General features: G+C 55.2%; 2 protein-coding genes across 2 annotated transcripts in view; both read right to left on the reverse strand.

The window, feature by feature from the left end:
* MYEOV2 (myeloma overexpressed 2) overlaps positions 1-1417 on the reverse strand; it is a 3718-nt gene extending 2301 nt beyond the window's left edge. Inside the window, exon 1 of the mRNA XM_006875198.1 lies at positions 1355-1417. Coding sequence (XP_006875260.1) covers positions 1355-1417 — 63 coding nt within the window. The remainder of the gene's footprint in view (positions 1-1354) is intronic.
* A 1507-nt stretch (positions 1418-2924) lies between these two features.
* On the reverse strand, positions 2925-3989 carry OTOS (otospiralin). The gene is made up of 3 exons (XM_006875199.1): positions 3932-3989; positions 3790-3816; positions 2925-3109 (listed from the first exon to the last, which is right to left on the reverse strand). The coding sequence occupies exons 1-3, from the start codon at positions 3987-3989 to the stop codon at positions 2925-2927; spliced, it is 270 nt and encodes an 89-aa protein (XP_006875261.1).
* Positions 3990-17359: the final 13370 nt, after the last annotated feature.

A 17359-nucleotide genomic window follows, 5' to 3' on the forward strand; every position in this document is an offset into this window, starting at 1 on the left:
TCTGACACCTGGGGTCTCTGATACCTGGGGGTCTCTGACATCTGGGGTCTCTGACACCTGGGACCTCTGACACCTGGGGTCTCTGATACCTGGGGCCTCTGGCACCTGGGGTCTCTGCTACCTGGGGGTCTCTGACACCTGGGACCTCTGACACCTGGGACCTCTGACACCTGGGGTCTCTGATACCTGGGGCCTCTGGCACCTGGGGTCTCTGGCACCTGGGGCCTCTGGCACCTGGGGTTTCTGATACCTGGGGGTCTCTGACACCTGGGGGGTCTCTGACACCTGGGGGTTTCTGACACCTGGGGGTCTCTGACACCTGGGGGTCTCTGGCATCTGGGGTCTCTGATACCTGGGACCTCTGACACCTGGGGTCTCTGATACCTGGGGTCTCTGACACCTGGGGGTCTCTGACACCTGGGGATCTCTGACACCTGGGGGTCTCTGACATCTGGGGTCTCTGACACCTGGGACCTCTGACACCTGGGGTTGGTAGGTGGCCTCCAGGGGGCGAGCTGGGCGACACCCTTTAAGCCTTGGGGACAGGCTGGGGCTCCCGTACTGAATACAGTATCCCACATCTGGGGAAGCCACTGTGGGAAGCCACTGTGGGAAGCGCAGCCAAAGCACCCCAGAAAAGCAGACACATGGGACTCGGCCCCGAGGGAACCCGGGAGCATCCCTCCCCTGACAGGAAGACTGGAGCTCCAGCCAGCGCCCCTGACTCCCCAAGCTCCCACCTAATCACCTAGCGAAGGTCAAACCCCCGAGGCCCCAAACCGCTTCAGTCATGAAGTAAAATGGGAGCCAATGGCAGTGTGTGCAACTGGCTGCAGCTGCCCGCTAACTGGACAGGTTAGGCCCCCAACGTGGCCGAGCTGCCTCCAGGCACACACCTTCCAGAACGCACGGCCGCCATCTTTGAGCGGGGCACAGTGGCTTCTGACTCCGCCGGCCGGAGCTTCGGTTGCTACGCAACGCGCACGCTGCCTGGGTTTCCTACCGGGGAGTTAAGCCCATTCTGGCTCACACACAGTTTACAAAGGTCACTCTGCTCCAGTTTTGCTTCCACGAATGAAGCAGGGTGATGCCCTCGGTCCGGGACCAACCCTGAAGGTTTCTAGGCCTGAGGGCACCTGCTCCCCTCAAACTATCACCCCTGCTGCCTGGGATAACCCCCCAGGTTGGGGGCGGCGCTCCGACCCGCAAGCGCTGGGCCGAGTGTTTCATCTACCCGGGACTCCTCGCCCTTCACGACCCCCAGAAGCTGCTCCCCTTCCCGGCTTGAAGGCCAGGCAGCGGTCCTAAGTCGGGCTCGCCCTGCTCCCTCGGGGATCGCACCCCGCCGTCAGACCTCGTCCAGATCCACGTAGGGCCCAGCGCCCTCGGGGAACATCTCGTCGACCGCCGGCTTCATCGCGACCCGCGGCGGCTGGAGCCGCCACTTCCGCCCGCAGCGACCTCTTCCGGTGCGCGACCGCGGTAGGGCTAGACGCCGGAGGACCGCCGACTCTATGGTCCCCTGGCGGCTGGAAAGCGCTGGGCGGACGACTCAAGCTTTAGCTGGCCGGCTGTCCTGGCCGCTCGTGTCCAGAGGGGCCGGGGGCCGCGCACAGCCACACTTTTCCGTGCGGCTCACATACGGGTCTGTGTTTGCAATATTCGCCTTTAAACACAGAGAAGCTGGGAGAAGACCGGGAGGCGAGGGGCGTGGCCTCCACAAACCCACTCCCCAGTGCCTGATGCGGATGAAATCAAGATACGAGTGACATTGCTATTGTTAGTTGTCATGCACGCCCACTCATGACAACCCTTTGTGAAGCTCACCAGAGAGGGCAGGACGTACCCCCCCTCCAGTGCTGTCACCCCAAAGCCTACCTCTGAGCCCCATCTCACCCGATATGCACCAGCCAGCCAGCTGCACCCCATCACTCTGAGGGTCCTGGCCCTCAGGGAATCGTTGAACCCCGGTTAACTGAACCCTTTAAATCAAGGCCCTCGCCACCTCGTGGGCTATGAGTCACAATGGTGGCAGGAGAAAGCTGAGGCCGGGTCCCCCTGAAGGGTTTACAGCCTCAGGTGCCCTAGGAGGGGTGTCCCTGAGTCTGAATGGACTGGGTGGCAGTGGGGGTGATTTGGTTACTGGGTCATGACTTGCAGTCTCTCCAGCACCTTTTGGCACACCTGTCTGTGGGATGCTCCCTACCTGTAGAGCGGGCAATGAAGACAATCTTTGCTGAGACTCTGTGAAAGCTCTGCCCCATGGAGAGCCCAGGACCACTAACACCCTCCCCACCACCACCCCCTACCCCGCACAAGACCAGCGTGGGAGCACCGATTTCTGGGACCTTCCTTTCACCAACTGGGCACACCCAGGCCCCCACTTCTTCCTGCCAGACATGGTCTCTTCTTGCTCTCCTCCTGATGCTTTAACTGAGAGGCCTGGCTGCCAGACAGAGCCAGGCCAGGCCTAGGGTGTCGGCGAAGGGTGGTGGGGTTTCCTGCTGTCCATCTTGTGGTTAAGGGCAGGGGTCTGGGTCCCATCCACCCAGCTTCACCTCCTAGCAAATCAGACCAGCTCCTCAGTGTCCCCACCTAAAAAGCAGACAGTAGCACTGCCTCCCTGCAGGGTTGTGTGAGGGTCAGATGAGGTGCCAGGGCTGACGGTCTGGGGACAGAAACGGAAGTGGTCATCTGCAATCAAAATGAAGCCCTGCCCAGTGAGTCCACGCAGTGACAAAGGGAATGGGACCCACATAGCTGTTCCTTCAAAGAAACCCCCAAAGCATCTAGTCCGCTGTGTCTTAGGCCAGGCGTTTATTAAGCAGGGCAGGTCCACCCTCACAGCCCCCCACTGTTACACAGCCGTGACGGAGGAGCCCACCGACTGGAGGAGGTCAGGCCCGGCCCCAGGCAGGGTCCCTTCAGTCCTCCTGATAGGGGACATGGAAGCCCAGGGTAGACCCAAGGGGGAAGTGGGCGAAGAAGGTGCGGGCTAGGTCCTCAAGCTGGGGGTAGGCCCCCAGGGACTGGAGGTACTGCACGTGGTTCCAGAAGTCGGAGGTGGAGTAGGTCCAGTAGGGCCAGGCTGGCTGCTCGGCATAGGGGTCTGGAAAACAGCAGTCTGTCTTGGGCCGGGCCACCCGTGGCAAGAGGGCTGGCACAGGGCAGCTCCCTCACCTACTCAGCCTGCCCATGTACATGCAGTGGGGTGTTCAGACACCTAGACCACCTGAGGAACAGCTGGGGACTCCTGATCTGCAGACAGAGAAGACAGGGAGGGGAGGGAGAAAGACACGAGAGGGGGCAGGGGAAGTCCAGGAGGGGCTGGGAAGGCCTGTACCCACCCCACCCCACGCTCCTCCTGTTTGGGGTGCTGTGGGGTCAGAGTGCTGTGGGGATAGCAACCCAACAGGATTTCAGATGGAGCACAGGGACCCGGGCACAGGGTCTCAGGGACACTGTGCACCAATACACTTGGTGATGGTTTGGATCAGGACTCAAGGGATGGGGCCACAGGAAAGCAGAAACCTAGGTCTGATGGTGGCAATGCCAGGGGCACCGTGAGCTCTAAGGTGTCCCTGAATCACTGGAGGACCAGGAGAGACAGGACTATGTTCAGGCCCAAGAAAAGGCAGGTGGGGATCAGGTGGGGACAGGTGTCTGTCCCAGGGCTCCTGTCTGTCTGCTCAGGACAGGATTGCTCTCTCCGCAGCTCCCTGGTCTTGCTCTGTGCTCAAACACTGCAGTGCATCCCAAGCTGAGGGAAGGGACCAGGAGGATACCTACCCATCTCCTCCGGCACAGGCTTGGCTCCTGCCAGGGAAGAGGAGCTTGTCACCCAAAGGGACCTCACCCCTGCCTCCCACCAGCTGCAGGTAGCCAAGGGCTGGCCCAGGGGGAGGGCGTGGGGGAGCAGACCCCACTTCACCTGCCAGGAGCCCCATCAGGAGGCAGAGCATCAGCCCAAGCAGCAGGTCAGCCTTCATCCTGCAAAGTCTGTCTGTATCTTGGCTCTCACCTGCAAGAGGAACAGGGGCCCGATTTTCTGGGTACCCATTAACAGGCAAACTGAGAAAACAGCCCCTGTTCCTGGAAGGACAGGCTTGGAGCCTGTTCTTGGTGATTCTTGTCGTTTTCCCACCTCTCTACTAAGGTTGAAGCCCACCTTCCATCGGTTCTATTAACTCTAGCGTCCTGAGAAATCCCACTCCACTGCTGTGGGTTACCTGGCAGTGTCCTGACCCAGTCTCAGCTGCTCACCCTGGAAGGACATCTGAGCTAGATCACAGGCCCCTCTTTTTAAAAGGGCCGGGAACCAGGAAGGAAGCATCACCTTCAGAAACATCAACCTGCGTGTTCCATCCCCGCTGGAGGACTGTGAGCTCCTGCCACCAGCTGGCAGTAGAATGACAGCGTCTCAGTTGGAGTCTGGTCCCAGATCAAACTGAGACAGAGAAGGAAAGCGATTTCTAAAACTTTCCTAAGTAAATGCCACTCTTTGAACTACACCCAGCTTCCTCTCCAAAGGGGGTCTTGCTGGAAGTCCAGCAGTTGGTCAGGCTGACACTGTCCCCTTCGGAATTAAACAAGAAGTTACTATGATGTCAACTTCGACTCACAGCGACCCCATGTGTGTCATTGTAGGACTGTGCTCTGGAGAACTTTCTAAGCTGGAATCTTTATAGATCACCTGGCATTTCTTGGGAAGCACCTCTGCTTGGACTCACACCTTTCATGAAGCAGCTGAGCATGGTTGTACCACCAGAGGCCATCCTGAGTTAGGACCAGTGTTGTCCTGGGATGAACTGTGACAAGCCCCTTGGGGAGCCATGAGCCCTAGAAACACACAGCACTGTCCACAGGCCCCTGTGCACTAGTGGCAGTAGGAGTCAGTGCTCAAGGCAGGTGTCTGGTCCCCAGATCAGAAGCCATACATCTGAGGCAAGTGCTCTTGTTGGGGTGCAGCAGGCCTGCTTACGGAGCCATATATCTGGGGACCGGTGGGTGCATAAGGTCCGGATGAGTTGGCACCCAACCACAGGGTCCCACTGCCTCGGAGACTGTAGGAAAGAGCCTTTCTTGTCTGTCTCGGCTCTGGAACCACGTGACCTATTTCCTCCACTTTCATAGGGCACCACTCAGATGGAACTGGGCCCTCCAACTCTGGTAGGACTTGATATGAACTGATGACACCCTCAGAGACCCCACTTCTAAACGTGCTCAGATTCACAAGCATCAGGAGGCAGAACGTCAACACATCTTTTAGGGGCACACAGTGAGCACCCTGTGTGTTCTGGGTCGACATCCAAGTCTCCCTAACCACCACACCTCCCCCCTGTCACCCCTACCCTCTCCCTCTTTTCCTGAGACTTTCAGGACACTCCCTCTCAGGCCTGAACATGACCTTCCCTGGTCCCTCACCTAGGGGATCCCACCTGGAGGGTCCCACTTAGAGGGCCTCACCTGGAGGACACACCTGGAGGACACACCTGGAGGACCCCACCTGGAGGACACACCTGGAGGACCCTACCTGGAGGACACACCTGGAGGACACACCTGGAGGACCCTACCTGGAGGACACCCCTGCAGTCCCCTTGCTCCTCTGCACCTGTGGGTGAGGAGCAGCCTCTCTGGGACGTCCCAGGACTCCTGTGGACCCCTGGAGCGGTGGCCACAGCAGCTCCTGACCCAGCAGGCCGGCTGCACCCCGACCGACAAGAGCACCTGACTCCGATCCCACGCGGCTCAACCCCGGCTAGTCCCTGGAGGCCTTGTTCAAACCAGGTCCCCAAGTCCCACGTCGCCCTGACCGCCCCAAGAATCTACATTTCTCTCAAGTTCCGGGAGATGCTAGCAGACCAGGGCTTTTAGATGACCTCCAGACCACGACCTCCCAGCTCAGAAGGGGGCTCAGGTGCTGGTGTGTTTGAAGTGGCTCCAGGTGAGGACACTGAAGGGTTAGATTTCCCGGCTGGCCCTGCCCCGCCCACCCCTCACTCTTAGAGAAACAAGAAGGCTCTTGTTTGCTCACACCCGGAGGAGCCTGGTGGACAAAGGTCACCCTAACCGCCTCCCGTGTGACCTGGGCAGGGGCAAAGGGGGCTGCAGGCCTCCTCAGGGAAGCGCTGGTGGTGGGGGCTGTCCCCTCTTGCCGGGAGGCCTCCACTGCGGCCGTCTGCAGAGAAGCTGAGATTAGGCGGTCTCTGGCGCCCCCTGTTGTCCGGTTTGGAAACACCGAGGGGACCTCGTGCTGCCGTCAGCTCAGCTGGCCCTACTTGACCTCTTCCAGGTGGCGTGGGTTGGCTGGTGCCTCTCTCACCTGGGAGGGCAGGTCCCCGGGCACTTCTCATCAATTTTTAATTGTCCCACAATAAATACCAAAAGGAAAGGAAAAAAAAAAAAACACAGCCGTGGGGTGGATTCCAACAGCAGCTCCTTGGGGCCCACGGCTCATCTTTCTTCTGAGGGGCAGCCGGTGGGTTTGAACCGCCGACCATGCAGTTGTCAATCCAGTGCCTAACCCTCAGAGCCACCAGATATGTTTAATTGCGTTCCAGGTACTCATCTCGTAGGTCTGAAAGCTGAAATGTCTAAGACCCCCATGCTCCTTCCTCCCCACCCCACCCCCTTCGTGGTCAGCTTCCACCCACCCTCAGCTTTGTCTCCTTCTGGACAGAGTCCATGAGCTGTCCCACGGTCCAGCCTCGGAGTCTGAACTTCTGCGGTCCACTCCCACCAGCCACACACTGGGGACCCTCCACCAAGAACCCCCTCCTCCCTGGACTGGCATGAGGTTCAGCCCAGCGCTTGGTTCATTTTGAGCCCTCTGGCCCCAGCAGAGGACACCGAGCCAGTGTCCTGCTGAGTTCCCAGCCTCGGTTCCTCGAGAGAAGGAGCCCACCTTCTATTGAGGTCCCAGGGCTTTGGACTGCCCCTGCTCAGGGCGGGTGGGGATTGATGAAGACGTGGGTTGAATGGCCCAGCTGGCCAGTGTCAGAGCCCAGAATCCTCTGCAGGCCCCACACCTGCTGCCCAGCCCCCCACGCTCTCAGAACTGACCTGTACTAACCTACTGGCTGGGCGATGCCCTTCCCTGCCCCCACCCTGGAGAATTGCCTGTACTCACCTCAGCTGGGCCAGGGCAGGCTTTGCGATGCTCACCTGTTGTTCCCAAGCCACATTGCTCCCACCACACATATTACTTTAATAAAGGAAATACTTATAAAAACAAAACAAAAGCTTAAGGTCACTGTTGAAAGCTCATCTCCAGGTGAAAGTTCCTGAAAAGAAAGAAAGTCCAAACTGTGAAATACGCAAGTAGTAACAGAGGCTGAAAGCGACGTCGTGGAGAAAAGTTTGAAGGTTTGGTGCAGCGATTGTGGGTCCCCGGAGTGTTCGTTTTTAGCCCACTGTGTTGTTGTTGTTGTTGTTGTTCGTGGTATGTAGCCAGCCCCTGACTGTGTTCACAGTGAAAGGAAACAGCGTCATGACCGCTTGGGAATGCGATCCATGGGCTTTCATTGGCTGATTTTCTCTGTAGAAACCTGTTGGGCTTCCTAGCAGGACACAAGCCTCCACTAACAGACAGGTGGACGGTCCAAAAAGAAGCGGGCTCTCCCCTCCCAGGGCGAGATGTCCACCCTGCAGCCTACTCTGAGGACAGCCAGGAGGACAAGTCCAGACACCCGTCCAGAAGGGGCGCTAGGGGGCGCTGTTCTCACTGTCATTACACCTACTGGTCAGAGAAGAGCCCAGGGTTGGTCAAGTCTGGCCACTGCAGGCACGCTTAGAGAGGTGAAAGGGAAAATGCTCACGTCCAGGTCTGGAACAGAGTACACAGAAAGAAAGGTCAGCATGGGCCTACAGGTGCTCACCTACATACTCATTTGTTGGTTGTTTAGTGCCGTGGAGTCGGTTCCGACTCATAGCGACCCTGTACAGGGTTTCTGAGACTGTAAATCTTTACGGAAGCAGAAAGCCTCATCTTTCTTCCGCAGAATGGCTGGTAGTTTCGAGCTGCCGACCTTGAGGTTAGCAGCCCGATCGTAACCACTATGCTACCAGAGCTCCTTACCTGTTGGTAAGTGCCTTCAATTCAGTTCCAACTCATAGTGACCCTGTATAGGGTTTCCTAGGAGTTGCAGGTGGGTTTGAACCGCCGACCTTGTGGTTAGCAGAGCTGGTCCTACAGTGCCAGCCCATGGTTCCACTTGAGCAACCTTTCAGTACATCTGAGGTGCCGCTCCTACATCTAATTGGCATCTGTCTCTGCCAACCCCACAGCTCTTCCTAGAGAACCAGTCTCTTCAAATTCACAGTCCTGAAAGGGGTGGCGTGTCCTATAATCAAGGTAATATGGCTGCCAGTGCTTATTAGTCACCTGTAGGAACGATGTCACATTTTCACCTCATCAGTCTCTCTCCCAGCCCACAGCCCCTTCCTACAAATCAAATCTCTTCCCATTTACAGCCCCTGGCAGGGATGGGATTACCCCACCACCTGGGTTGAATACGTGGATCTCTCCCCATCTTTGACTGACCACACATGACTAAGGAAGCACATGTCAGCCTTGCTTACTGGGTGCTGGACTCGGGCTGGCTCCTCGCCCACTCACGTAGCCCCAGACCTGGAGGTGGGCTGCACTCTGTATCCTAGGAGAGTCTTTCCTGAGACCTTACCTTCTGCGACTAGAGGGTTCAGGTCGGGGTGAAGAGAATTCTGCCAGGACTGGCTTGTCACAGAGGTGCCTCGACAGGTGGGCCCCTCTCTGAGTTGGCTCACCAGATGGCCTGAGGGCAGAGAGCAGAGTGCAAGGTGAGTCTGTTTGTAATCTAGTCATAGGAGGGGCGTCCCGTCCCCTTTACCATACTCTGCATTGGCATAGGAGGCCTGGTGGAGCAGTGTTTAAAGTGTCAGCTGCTGACTGAGAGGTGGACTGTTCAAACCCACCCAGCCACTCCGTGGGAGAAAGATGAAATCGTCTGCTTCCATAAAGATTTACAACCTTGGAAACTCTCAAGGGAGGAAATCTGTGCTCTGTCCCGCAGTGTCCCTGAGTTGTAGCTGACATGACCGCAGTAAGTCTACTTTGGGGGGCATGCATTGGGAAAGTAACAAACAGTTAAGCAGTAGCTACTGACCCAAAGGTTGGTTAGCAGTCAGCAGAAGAAAGACCTGGCATCAGCTTCCACACACACTGTTGTTGTAGGGGGTTTCCTAGGCTGGAGTCTCGGTGCGGCACTGTACGATCAGCCCTCAATTGCTAACTGCAAGGTTGGCGATTCAAACCCACCAGCCGCTCCTCAGTAACCCTGTACAGGCTGGCTATAAGTCAGCACCTAACAACAACAACAACAATGTCTACAGGTACAGACAGCCAGGTCTTCCTTCCAAGCAGCTTCTAAGTGGGATTGGTTAACAGTCAAGTGCTTAACTGTTGTGCCACTAAGCCTCCTTTCCATAAGAAATCTAGGAAACCTGTGGACGGTCCATTCACATGGGACACCATGTGTCAGAATCACCTAGACAGCAAACAGCAAGGACATCATTGTTGGCAGCAAGTCATGGGTACTCCCGAACTCACAGAAGGGGGTTACCCAGGATGTGAGTTCACAGGTGGGGGATACTGGGGCCCACACAAGGATGTGAAGACCAGGAGAACCCCTAATGGAATGGAAGGCAGGAGGGGAGTCGTGTTTTCCTTGTGACTGTTGTTGTCAGGTGTCGACCCCACGACCCCACGACCCCATGCACAACAGAACGAAGCCCGGCTGACTCCTCTCCGTCGTCACAGCCCTTACTATGTCTGAGCCCATAGCTACAGCCCCTGTGTCGGTGGGTCTCACTGAGGGTCTGCTTTTTTATCTCAGACCCTGTACATCTGTCTGCAAAGACCAACTATCCCAGCACAGGGGCCGAGGGCTGGTGGGGTGGGGACCCTGCTGAGGCCCGAGGCTGCAGGGCAGTGTGGAGCTCAGATCCTCATGGGAGACGCTGGGATGGGCAGGATGGTGAGACTGGAGAACAGGGACTGGCCTAGAGGAGGGTGGTCTGGGGTGGGGGAGTGCCCAGCATGATTCAGCCCAGGAAGCCCAGTGTCCAGGCCCTAGCAGGTAGATGTCCACAAGGGCGGGCTCCCCTCCACCAGCATGGTTTGAGCTGGGCTTCTGGAGGGGAACTGGGAGGCACCCTTTAGACTAAGGTCCTCCCTCCAGGAAGTGTGGCTACTAGCAGCACCTTCCTTTCATGGTTGAGGACCCCATGCACCGAGGCCAAGTCCCCCAACCCGAGTAGTCTGGGGTCTCCCAGCAGCCTCCATGCTCAGGCCCCTAATTGCAGGAGGGACACGCTGACTGGACAAGAGTTCCTGTGGCCTGAAATACATCACTCTTCACAGACCAGTCACGGCCACGTACAAACCTGACTGAACTGGGACTCCTGTGCTCTCAGCGGGTCCTAATCAGCACCCCGTGGGCCTCCTGACCTCTTGCCTTTGAGGGGCTCTGCTGGGAGCCTCCCCAGCTGACCTGTCCTCCCCTGTACACTGTGGGTGTCCTCCCCAAGTGCTGGTGGATGCAGGGAGGCTAGGACAGGCTGGCTTCTCACTGGTAGCTGGTTGGCCCGGATTCCCAGGCCCTTCCAGGAAATACTTCTGGGAATTCTCTGCGTGAGACAGGAGGGCACGAACCACCTCTGACACTCAAGGTCTCTGTGTCCTCTGGTTGGCTGGAGGCTGGGGGCTGGAGGCTGGTGTCAGCCCCACGATGGAGCACAATGCTGCCCAGCCCTGTGTGTCAGCCCCACGATCACTTATTTTGGGAAGTGAGTCACCAGGACTTTCTTCCTGGGCTCTTGTAGTCTAGAAGCTCCAACTGAAGTGAGTCTCATATCACAGCAGAACCCAAGCCTCCACAGACAAACGGGTGGAGGGAAGAGCACCTGGGTCTCCGGCATCCAAGGAGGTGCCCCCCAAACCAAACCAACTGTCCTGGGGTCAGATCCGGCTCAGGTCGTTCATGGCACCCACACACACGTCAGAGCAGAACAGGTTCTACCAGGATCCCAGCGGCTGGTTTCTCAGGAAAAGAATACAAGAAAGCTCTGAGTGGACGTGAGCTCCCAACCTTCCGAGCCGGGTAGTCATTTGCAATCCCTAGGGATTCCTCTCTGAGCTGACACGCTCTGTGGATAGCCCAAGAGGACCCACCTTCTCCCGAGCCCCTCCATACCATCCAAACACTGGGTGCAGCCAAGCGGCAGTGTGTTTGTTCTGCTACATAAACGGGCTCAACCCCCGTACATTCATCTGCAGCAGCATCGTCCCCATGAACAGTGCCTTCTGGACACTGGTCAGTCCTGTATGTATTTACTTCACTCATTCGTTCTCGTGATAATGACGCTTGTGTTGTTGTGAAGTGCCATCTAGTCAGCTCCAACTGTGGCAGCCCTGTATAAGGTTTCTGAGGAGCAGTTAGCAGTCCGGTGCTTATCTTTCAGCGCCACCAGTAATTCTGTGCTGTGGAGGACCGGCCAGTGCATTGTCGAACGCTGAGCAGAAACTCTGGCTTCTACCCACTAGATGCCAGTAGTTCCCCAGTCATGACAGCCCAGACTGTCTCCTGACATCATCCAGTGCCTGCTGGGGGCAGAATCAGAGCCAGCTGAGGGACCACTGACCTATTTGCCCACAACAGTGCTTGTGTGATGGGACACTGGTTATTTCTAGCACCTTGCTGGAACAATGCATTAAACATCTTGAAATGTAACTTACACTCATGGTTTCATTTTTGTACGATTGACTCCCCAAAATGGAACTGTACTTAAGCTCAACCAGCTCACTCTTCAGAGCTTGTGTGAAAGCCCACCCCGCCCCAAGTTCTGGGGAGACCCCAGCGATTTGTATGTTTTAGTCACTTACTTTTGTAAATTTTGCACACACACAAGGATTTTTTTTTTTTTTTTTAAACACAGTTATGAGTCCTACTGGTGTGGTACTATAGGATAAGCACTGGACTGCTAACAACAAGGTCAGCAATTCAAACCCACCAACTGCTCCGTGGGACAAAAAGGAGGCTTTCTGCTCCCGTAACGATTTAGAGCTTCAGAAACCTTACCCAAGGTCACTATAAGTCGGAACCAACTCGATGGCAGGAAGTTTCAGTTACCGTCTCTAATAATCCCATTACCCCACTCACTCAGTGGGGATAGTATGAAATCCAAACAACGTCACAGTGCATGAGGAAGAAATTGACGTTGTCATGGGTTTCATTCTGCTTGATTCACAATCACCATCCATGGAAACAGCAGTCAAGAAATCCAAGCGCATGTTGCACTGGGAAAATCTGAAACATATTTCTTTAATGTTCTGCAAAGAAGGCACAAACCGTGGTCTTTCCAATCACTTCACACTCACACTGAAAAAGAGAAGATAGAGAAGAGAGGACGTGTCTGAACTGGGGAGAAGATTACCGAATATGCTGTAGACTACCAGAAGAATAAGGAGCTTTGGTAGCATCGTGGTTACGAATCAGGCTGCGAACCGCAAGGTCAGAAGTTCGAAACTACCAGCTGCTCCATGGGAGAACGATGAGGCTTTCTGCTCCCGTAAAGATTTACAGCCTCAGAAACCCTGGTCAGGGTCGCTATGGGTCAGAACTGACTCGATGGCACTTAACAACAACAACAACAATCAGAAGAATGGGTCACACAGTCTTATTAGAAACAGAACCAGAATGTTCTTTAGACACAATGATGGCAAGACTTCCACACATCATCAGGAAAGGCCAGTAGCTAGAATAGAAAGAACATCCCGTTTGGACACATAGAGGCTACGGAAAAACAATGGACACCCCATGAGACACAATTGCTGTAGTAATGGGCTTGAACAGACCGAGGGCCGAGGATGGCACATGGTCAGGGCAACATTCTGTTCTGTCCAACCTGAGTCACCACAGTCCAGTCTGAAGGCATCTGAGGGCCAGAAGGTGGTCATGACTCAATGTCCCAGTCCTCATTTGGTGGTGGCCTTGTGGCTCCGTCTACCCCACAGCCCTGGGTGTTGCTGTGACCCTTTGCACCCCAACGCCTCTCTGCTGCAGGTTCTGTTTCCTGCAGGACGTGGGGTAGAGGCAGGGCCAATGGTGAGAGGATGGATCCTTCTAGGCAGAGCAGCACCAAGTCAGCACACTGAGCGGCAGGACCAGGGTGGGAGACCTTGGGCAGTGGGAGGGAGAGGACAAGGTATTTCTCAAACTACAAAGTGTCCCAAAAGGAGCTTGTACCATGATAGGGACCTCTGAGTTCCAGGCCAGCTCTGCTCCAACCCTGTGGTCAGAAGCCTGCCTCCTCTCTGTGGCCTCCATTGGCCCTCTCGCTCCACCACTCTGGAACCTTCTGTGACTGCTTCTAGGCTGGCCACTCAGCCCCTGGCAGCTCATGAACAGAAATGGACTAAGAGCCGCCTCCCGAGGGGCTGTGAGCACCGATGAGTGATGTCAGTGCTGGACTCTCATCACCTCTGTCCAGCAGAATGGACAAGGCCCATAAGTCATGCTGGGGGGAGGGCAGTGGTGAAAGCCCCCCACCCCCCCCACCCCCGCTGCCGCTAATGGCCTCAGTGTGTTGCTGCTGGAGGCCAGATTCGGGGGCCAAGATGGGAGATGGATGGTGCTGTCAGGTGCTTCTGCTGAAATGACTGGCACTGAGCCACGTGTGGTAATTTCCTGCTTTTCTTAATTCATGACTTGGCTTCAGACCAGCACAGCCACCCAGGAACAGGCAGCAGAGGTGACCGCACGGGCGTGAGGCAGACCGGCCAGTGGTGGCCTCTCTCACGGTGACAGGGCGCCAGCTAGGTCTCCACAGGTCCAAGAGATATCCATCTCATAGACCCATTGTGCAGGCCAGGCAAGCTGACAAGTCCAGGTAAGAGCGGTTGGAGCAGGTGCAGGGTGGGGCACCTGTCATCTGGCCAGGTGCCACCACATCTCCAGAAACATGAGGCAGGAAGTAGCCAGTGCTTACTATTCATTTTCTAGATGTCCATCTGCCTTGAGGTGAAACTCGGCTGGGCATGGCCTGGCGACAACCCTAAGCCCCCAGGCGGCTTCCCTCACCGAGCGACGACCTTAAGTGAGCCTACCTGGGCACCACCTTGGAGGTGCCCACAGGGTGCGCTGGGACTATGGTGCACTGTGCTGGGTGAGGCTCCGGGGCCGTGTTTCCTGTCTCCAGCCAGTGCCCTAGACTCTCGGAGCCCACCCCTCACTGGCTCTGTGGTCATGCCCTGGGCGGGGGAGGAGTGGGGGAGAAACGTTGTCAGTGCTGAGCTGCACAGTGCCCACTGTGAATGGACTAAACTGGACACACCAGTCACGGGGGGCAGGGACAGAGGTCAGGGCTCTGCCTGCTCCCAGGCACAGGAAAGAGAGGCCTTTCGGAGGAGCACAGACGACGTTTGTGGGCAGAAGCCAGGTTTCTGACCAGTTTCTGGGAGCTACAACTGGAGTCTTGGCCGGACCTCATGGACACATGGAAGTGTGGAGCGTCCTCACCTCCCTGAGGCCTCCCTGGTCCGTGTCTGCTGTCCTGACATGGCTATAAATGTCCTTCACTTCCTAAAGTGTCCCAGCTGGCTGATGCAGGATACGGTGTCCCTGGGACCTGGGCATGTGGCATGCAGGTTGTAGACCTGGTAGCCAGGTGAGACTCTCTTGTGAGAGGTTGAGGGCTGGGGGAGTAAGTTACCTGGCTCTCTCTCCCATGCATACGCCCACCCTCATGTGCAAGGTTAGATTTCCCATCACCTTACAAGGAGTGGAGCTCATCACTCTTAGCAGCTGTGATGCTGTGAAGTGCTTAATATGATACACTGTAGGATCAGCACTGGACTGTGAACCAGAAGGTCGGCAGTTCAAACCCACCAGTTGCTCCTCAGAAACCCTATACAGAGTTGCTGTGAGTCAGAGCCAACTCGACAGCACTTCACAAACTACAATCTTTGCAACTCCTCCCAAATGACTGGGTTGTTGTTGTGGTTAAGTGCCAAGGAGTTGGTTCCAACTCATAGCAACCCTGTATAGGGTTTCTGAGGAGTGGATGGTGAGTATGAACCACCGACCATGTGGTTCAAACTGACTTTGCATTAACCCACAGTGCCACACCAGGGCCTATGGAAATATGAGGCTATTGTGGCCCACCAAGGGGTTTGGATTTGTTATTGTTAGATGCTGTCAAGTTGGTACTAAATCATAGTGACTGTATACACAACAGAGTGAAACCCCGGCTGGTCCTGCACCAACTTTGCATTTGTTGCTACGCTTAAGTCCACTGATGCTGCCACTTGGCCAATCCATCTCGTTGGGGGTCTTCCTCTTTTTCTCTGACCCTCCACCTTAGCAAATATGATATCCTTCTTCAGTGACTGCTCCCTCCTGACAATATGTCTGAAGTATGAGAGATGAAGTTTGGCCATCCTGACCTCCAAGGATCACTCTGGCTGCACTTCTTCCAACACAGAGCTGTTGGTTCTTTTGGCAGCCCATGGCACTTTCAATATTCTCCTCCAACACCATAACTCAAAAGCATCAATTCTATGGTCTTCCTGATTCATGGACTAACCTTTGCATGCATATGAGGTTATTTGAAAATACCATGGCTTAGGTCAGGCATACCTTAGCCCTCAGGCTGACATCTTTGCTCTTCAACACTTTAAAAAGGGCCTGTGCAGCAGATTGCCTAATGCAATACATCATTTGATTTCTTGACTGCTGCTTCCATGCGTGTTGATGGTTGATTTGAGCAAAATGAAATCTTTAACAGCTTCACTCTTTGGTCTTTTTTGTTATAAATGTTGTTTATTAGTCCAGTGGTGAGGATTTTTGTTTTCTTTACATTGGGATACAACCCATTGGACTGTGGTCTGCGATCTTCATCCGTAAGTATTTTAAGTCCTCTTTACTTGCTAAAAAGGTAAATAAAGTGCATGATGTCTTTGTCAGGTGGCTGTGGTCATCTGTCACTGAGTCAGTTCTGACTCATAGCCGCCCTGTATAAGGTTTCTGAGACTGTAAATCTTTTCAGCAGCAGAAAGCCTCCTCTTGCTCTCGAAGAGCAACTGGTAGGTTCGAACTGCTTACTTTGCAGTTAGCAGCCCAGCTTGTAATTCTCTACGCTACCAAGGCTCCTTGTGAGGGTAGGACCATACAAATAAGGTGTAAAGGACCCAATGATAGGCTTGTTCGGTTTTGCCATCAAGCTAGGCTTAAAGCGAGCAATCCCAGAGGCAGAAAATCAGATGTCACTGCCATCAGGAACGAAGAGCCAGGAGTGGAGTTCATCCTCAGGGTCCAGATCCCTGTGCTGAACTTCTCCTGGATAGAGTCCAGGAGACAGACAGCTAGGGCACCAGATATGGCAAGAAGCAACGGCAGACGCAGCCCACCGATCAAGAAAGCTGAGTGCCTTTGGGCAGGAGGCTTGCTGGGGACGGGGTCTGCTCCTGGGTGCTTAGTGGGGAGAACCAGGTTTGCCAAGCTGAAGCTGAATGCCATCTTGCAAAGGCTTGCTGGGGAGCCAGGTACCTCTGGTGGGCATCTATCAGCAGAACGAAGAGTGCTTTGACAGAGGCCCCCAGGCTGCAGACCCTATTCAGAAAAAACCGTTTTGATGGGACAACTGTATCCCGAGCCTTGCTTGTCCTGAACTGTAACATGTCACTGCCCTAACAAACCCCACATCTGTGAGTATTACCTGTGAGTTCTCCAAGCCCATTGCAATGACGTGTCAAACCACCAAGTGCTGGAAGAGCTGTGACCGGCGGTGGCGGGACTGGTACAGATTGGAGGGTGGAGGCTTTCTGACCTCCACTTTAGAAATCGGCTTTGGGCAGCTAATACTGATGATCCTGAGCCTCCTCCTCCTCCCTTGTGAAGTTGGTCAGACCCCGTCTCCACGCCATTTTTACGGGTGCCCACTGAGAGACTCCCGTCCTTTGGACAGGCTCTGCCAGTAGAGGTGCTAGCTGGGGACACGTGCTTCCTGCTGTCAGCGGAAATTCAGGGAGATTACAGAGATCTTTGTGTGTGTGAGAGCAAACAGTGTATGTCTATTTCTGTAGTCTTTGGCAAATGTTTAAGAATGTTTTTGGTGGTGGTGGTTATGTGCCGTGGAGTCAGTTCCTACACATAGTGACCCTGTACAGGGTTTCCAAGGCTGTAAATCTTTACGGAGCAGAAAGCCTCATCTTTCTCCCGTGGAACAGCTGGTAGTTTCGAACTGCTGACCTTAAGGTTCACAGCCCGATTAGTAACCACTACGCTACCAGAGCTCCTTAAGAATGAGAAGAATGTTATTACAG

Source organism: Chrysochloris asiatica, unplaced genomic scaffold (genome assembly GCF_000296735.1).
Source record: "Chrysochloris asiatica unplaced genomic scaffold, ChrAsi1.0 scaffold00314, whole genome shotgun sequence".
Taxonomy (NCBI): Eukaryota; Metazoa; Chordata; class Mammalia; order Afrosoricida; family Chrysochloridae; genus Chrysochloris; species Chrysochloris asiatica.

What these genes read in the sequence shown, in the direction of transcription:
- OTOS (XM_006875199.1), bottom strand. Translation starts at nt 3,989, where the DNA reads ATGAAGGCTGACCTGCTGCTTGGGCTGATGCTCTGCCTCCTGATGGGG. An exon ending in CCTGATGGGGCTCCTGGCAG is followed by an intron (nt 3,817 to 3,931) that starts GTGAAGTGGGGT and finishes CTTCCCTGGCAG; the next exon opens with GAGCCAAGCCTGTGCCGGAG. An exon ending in GCCTGTGCCGGAGGAGATGG is followed by an intron (nt 3,110 to 3,789) that starts GTAGGTATCCTC and finishes GCTGTTTTCCAG; the next exon opens with ACCCCTATGCCGAGCAGCCA.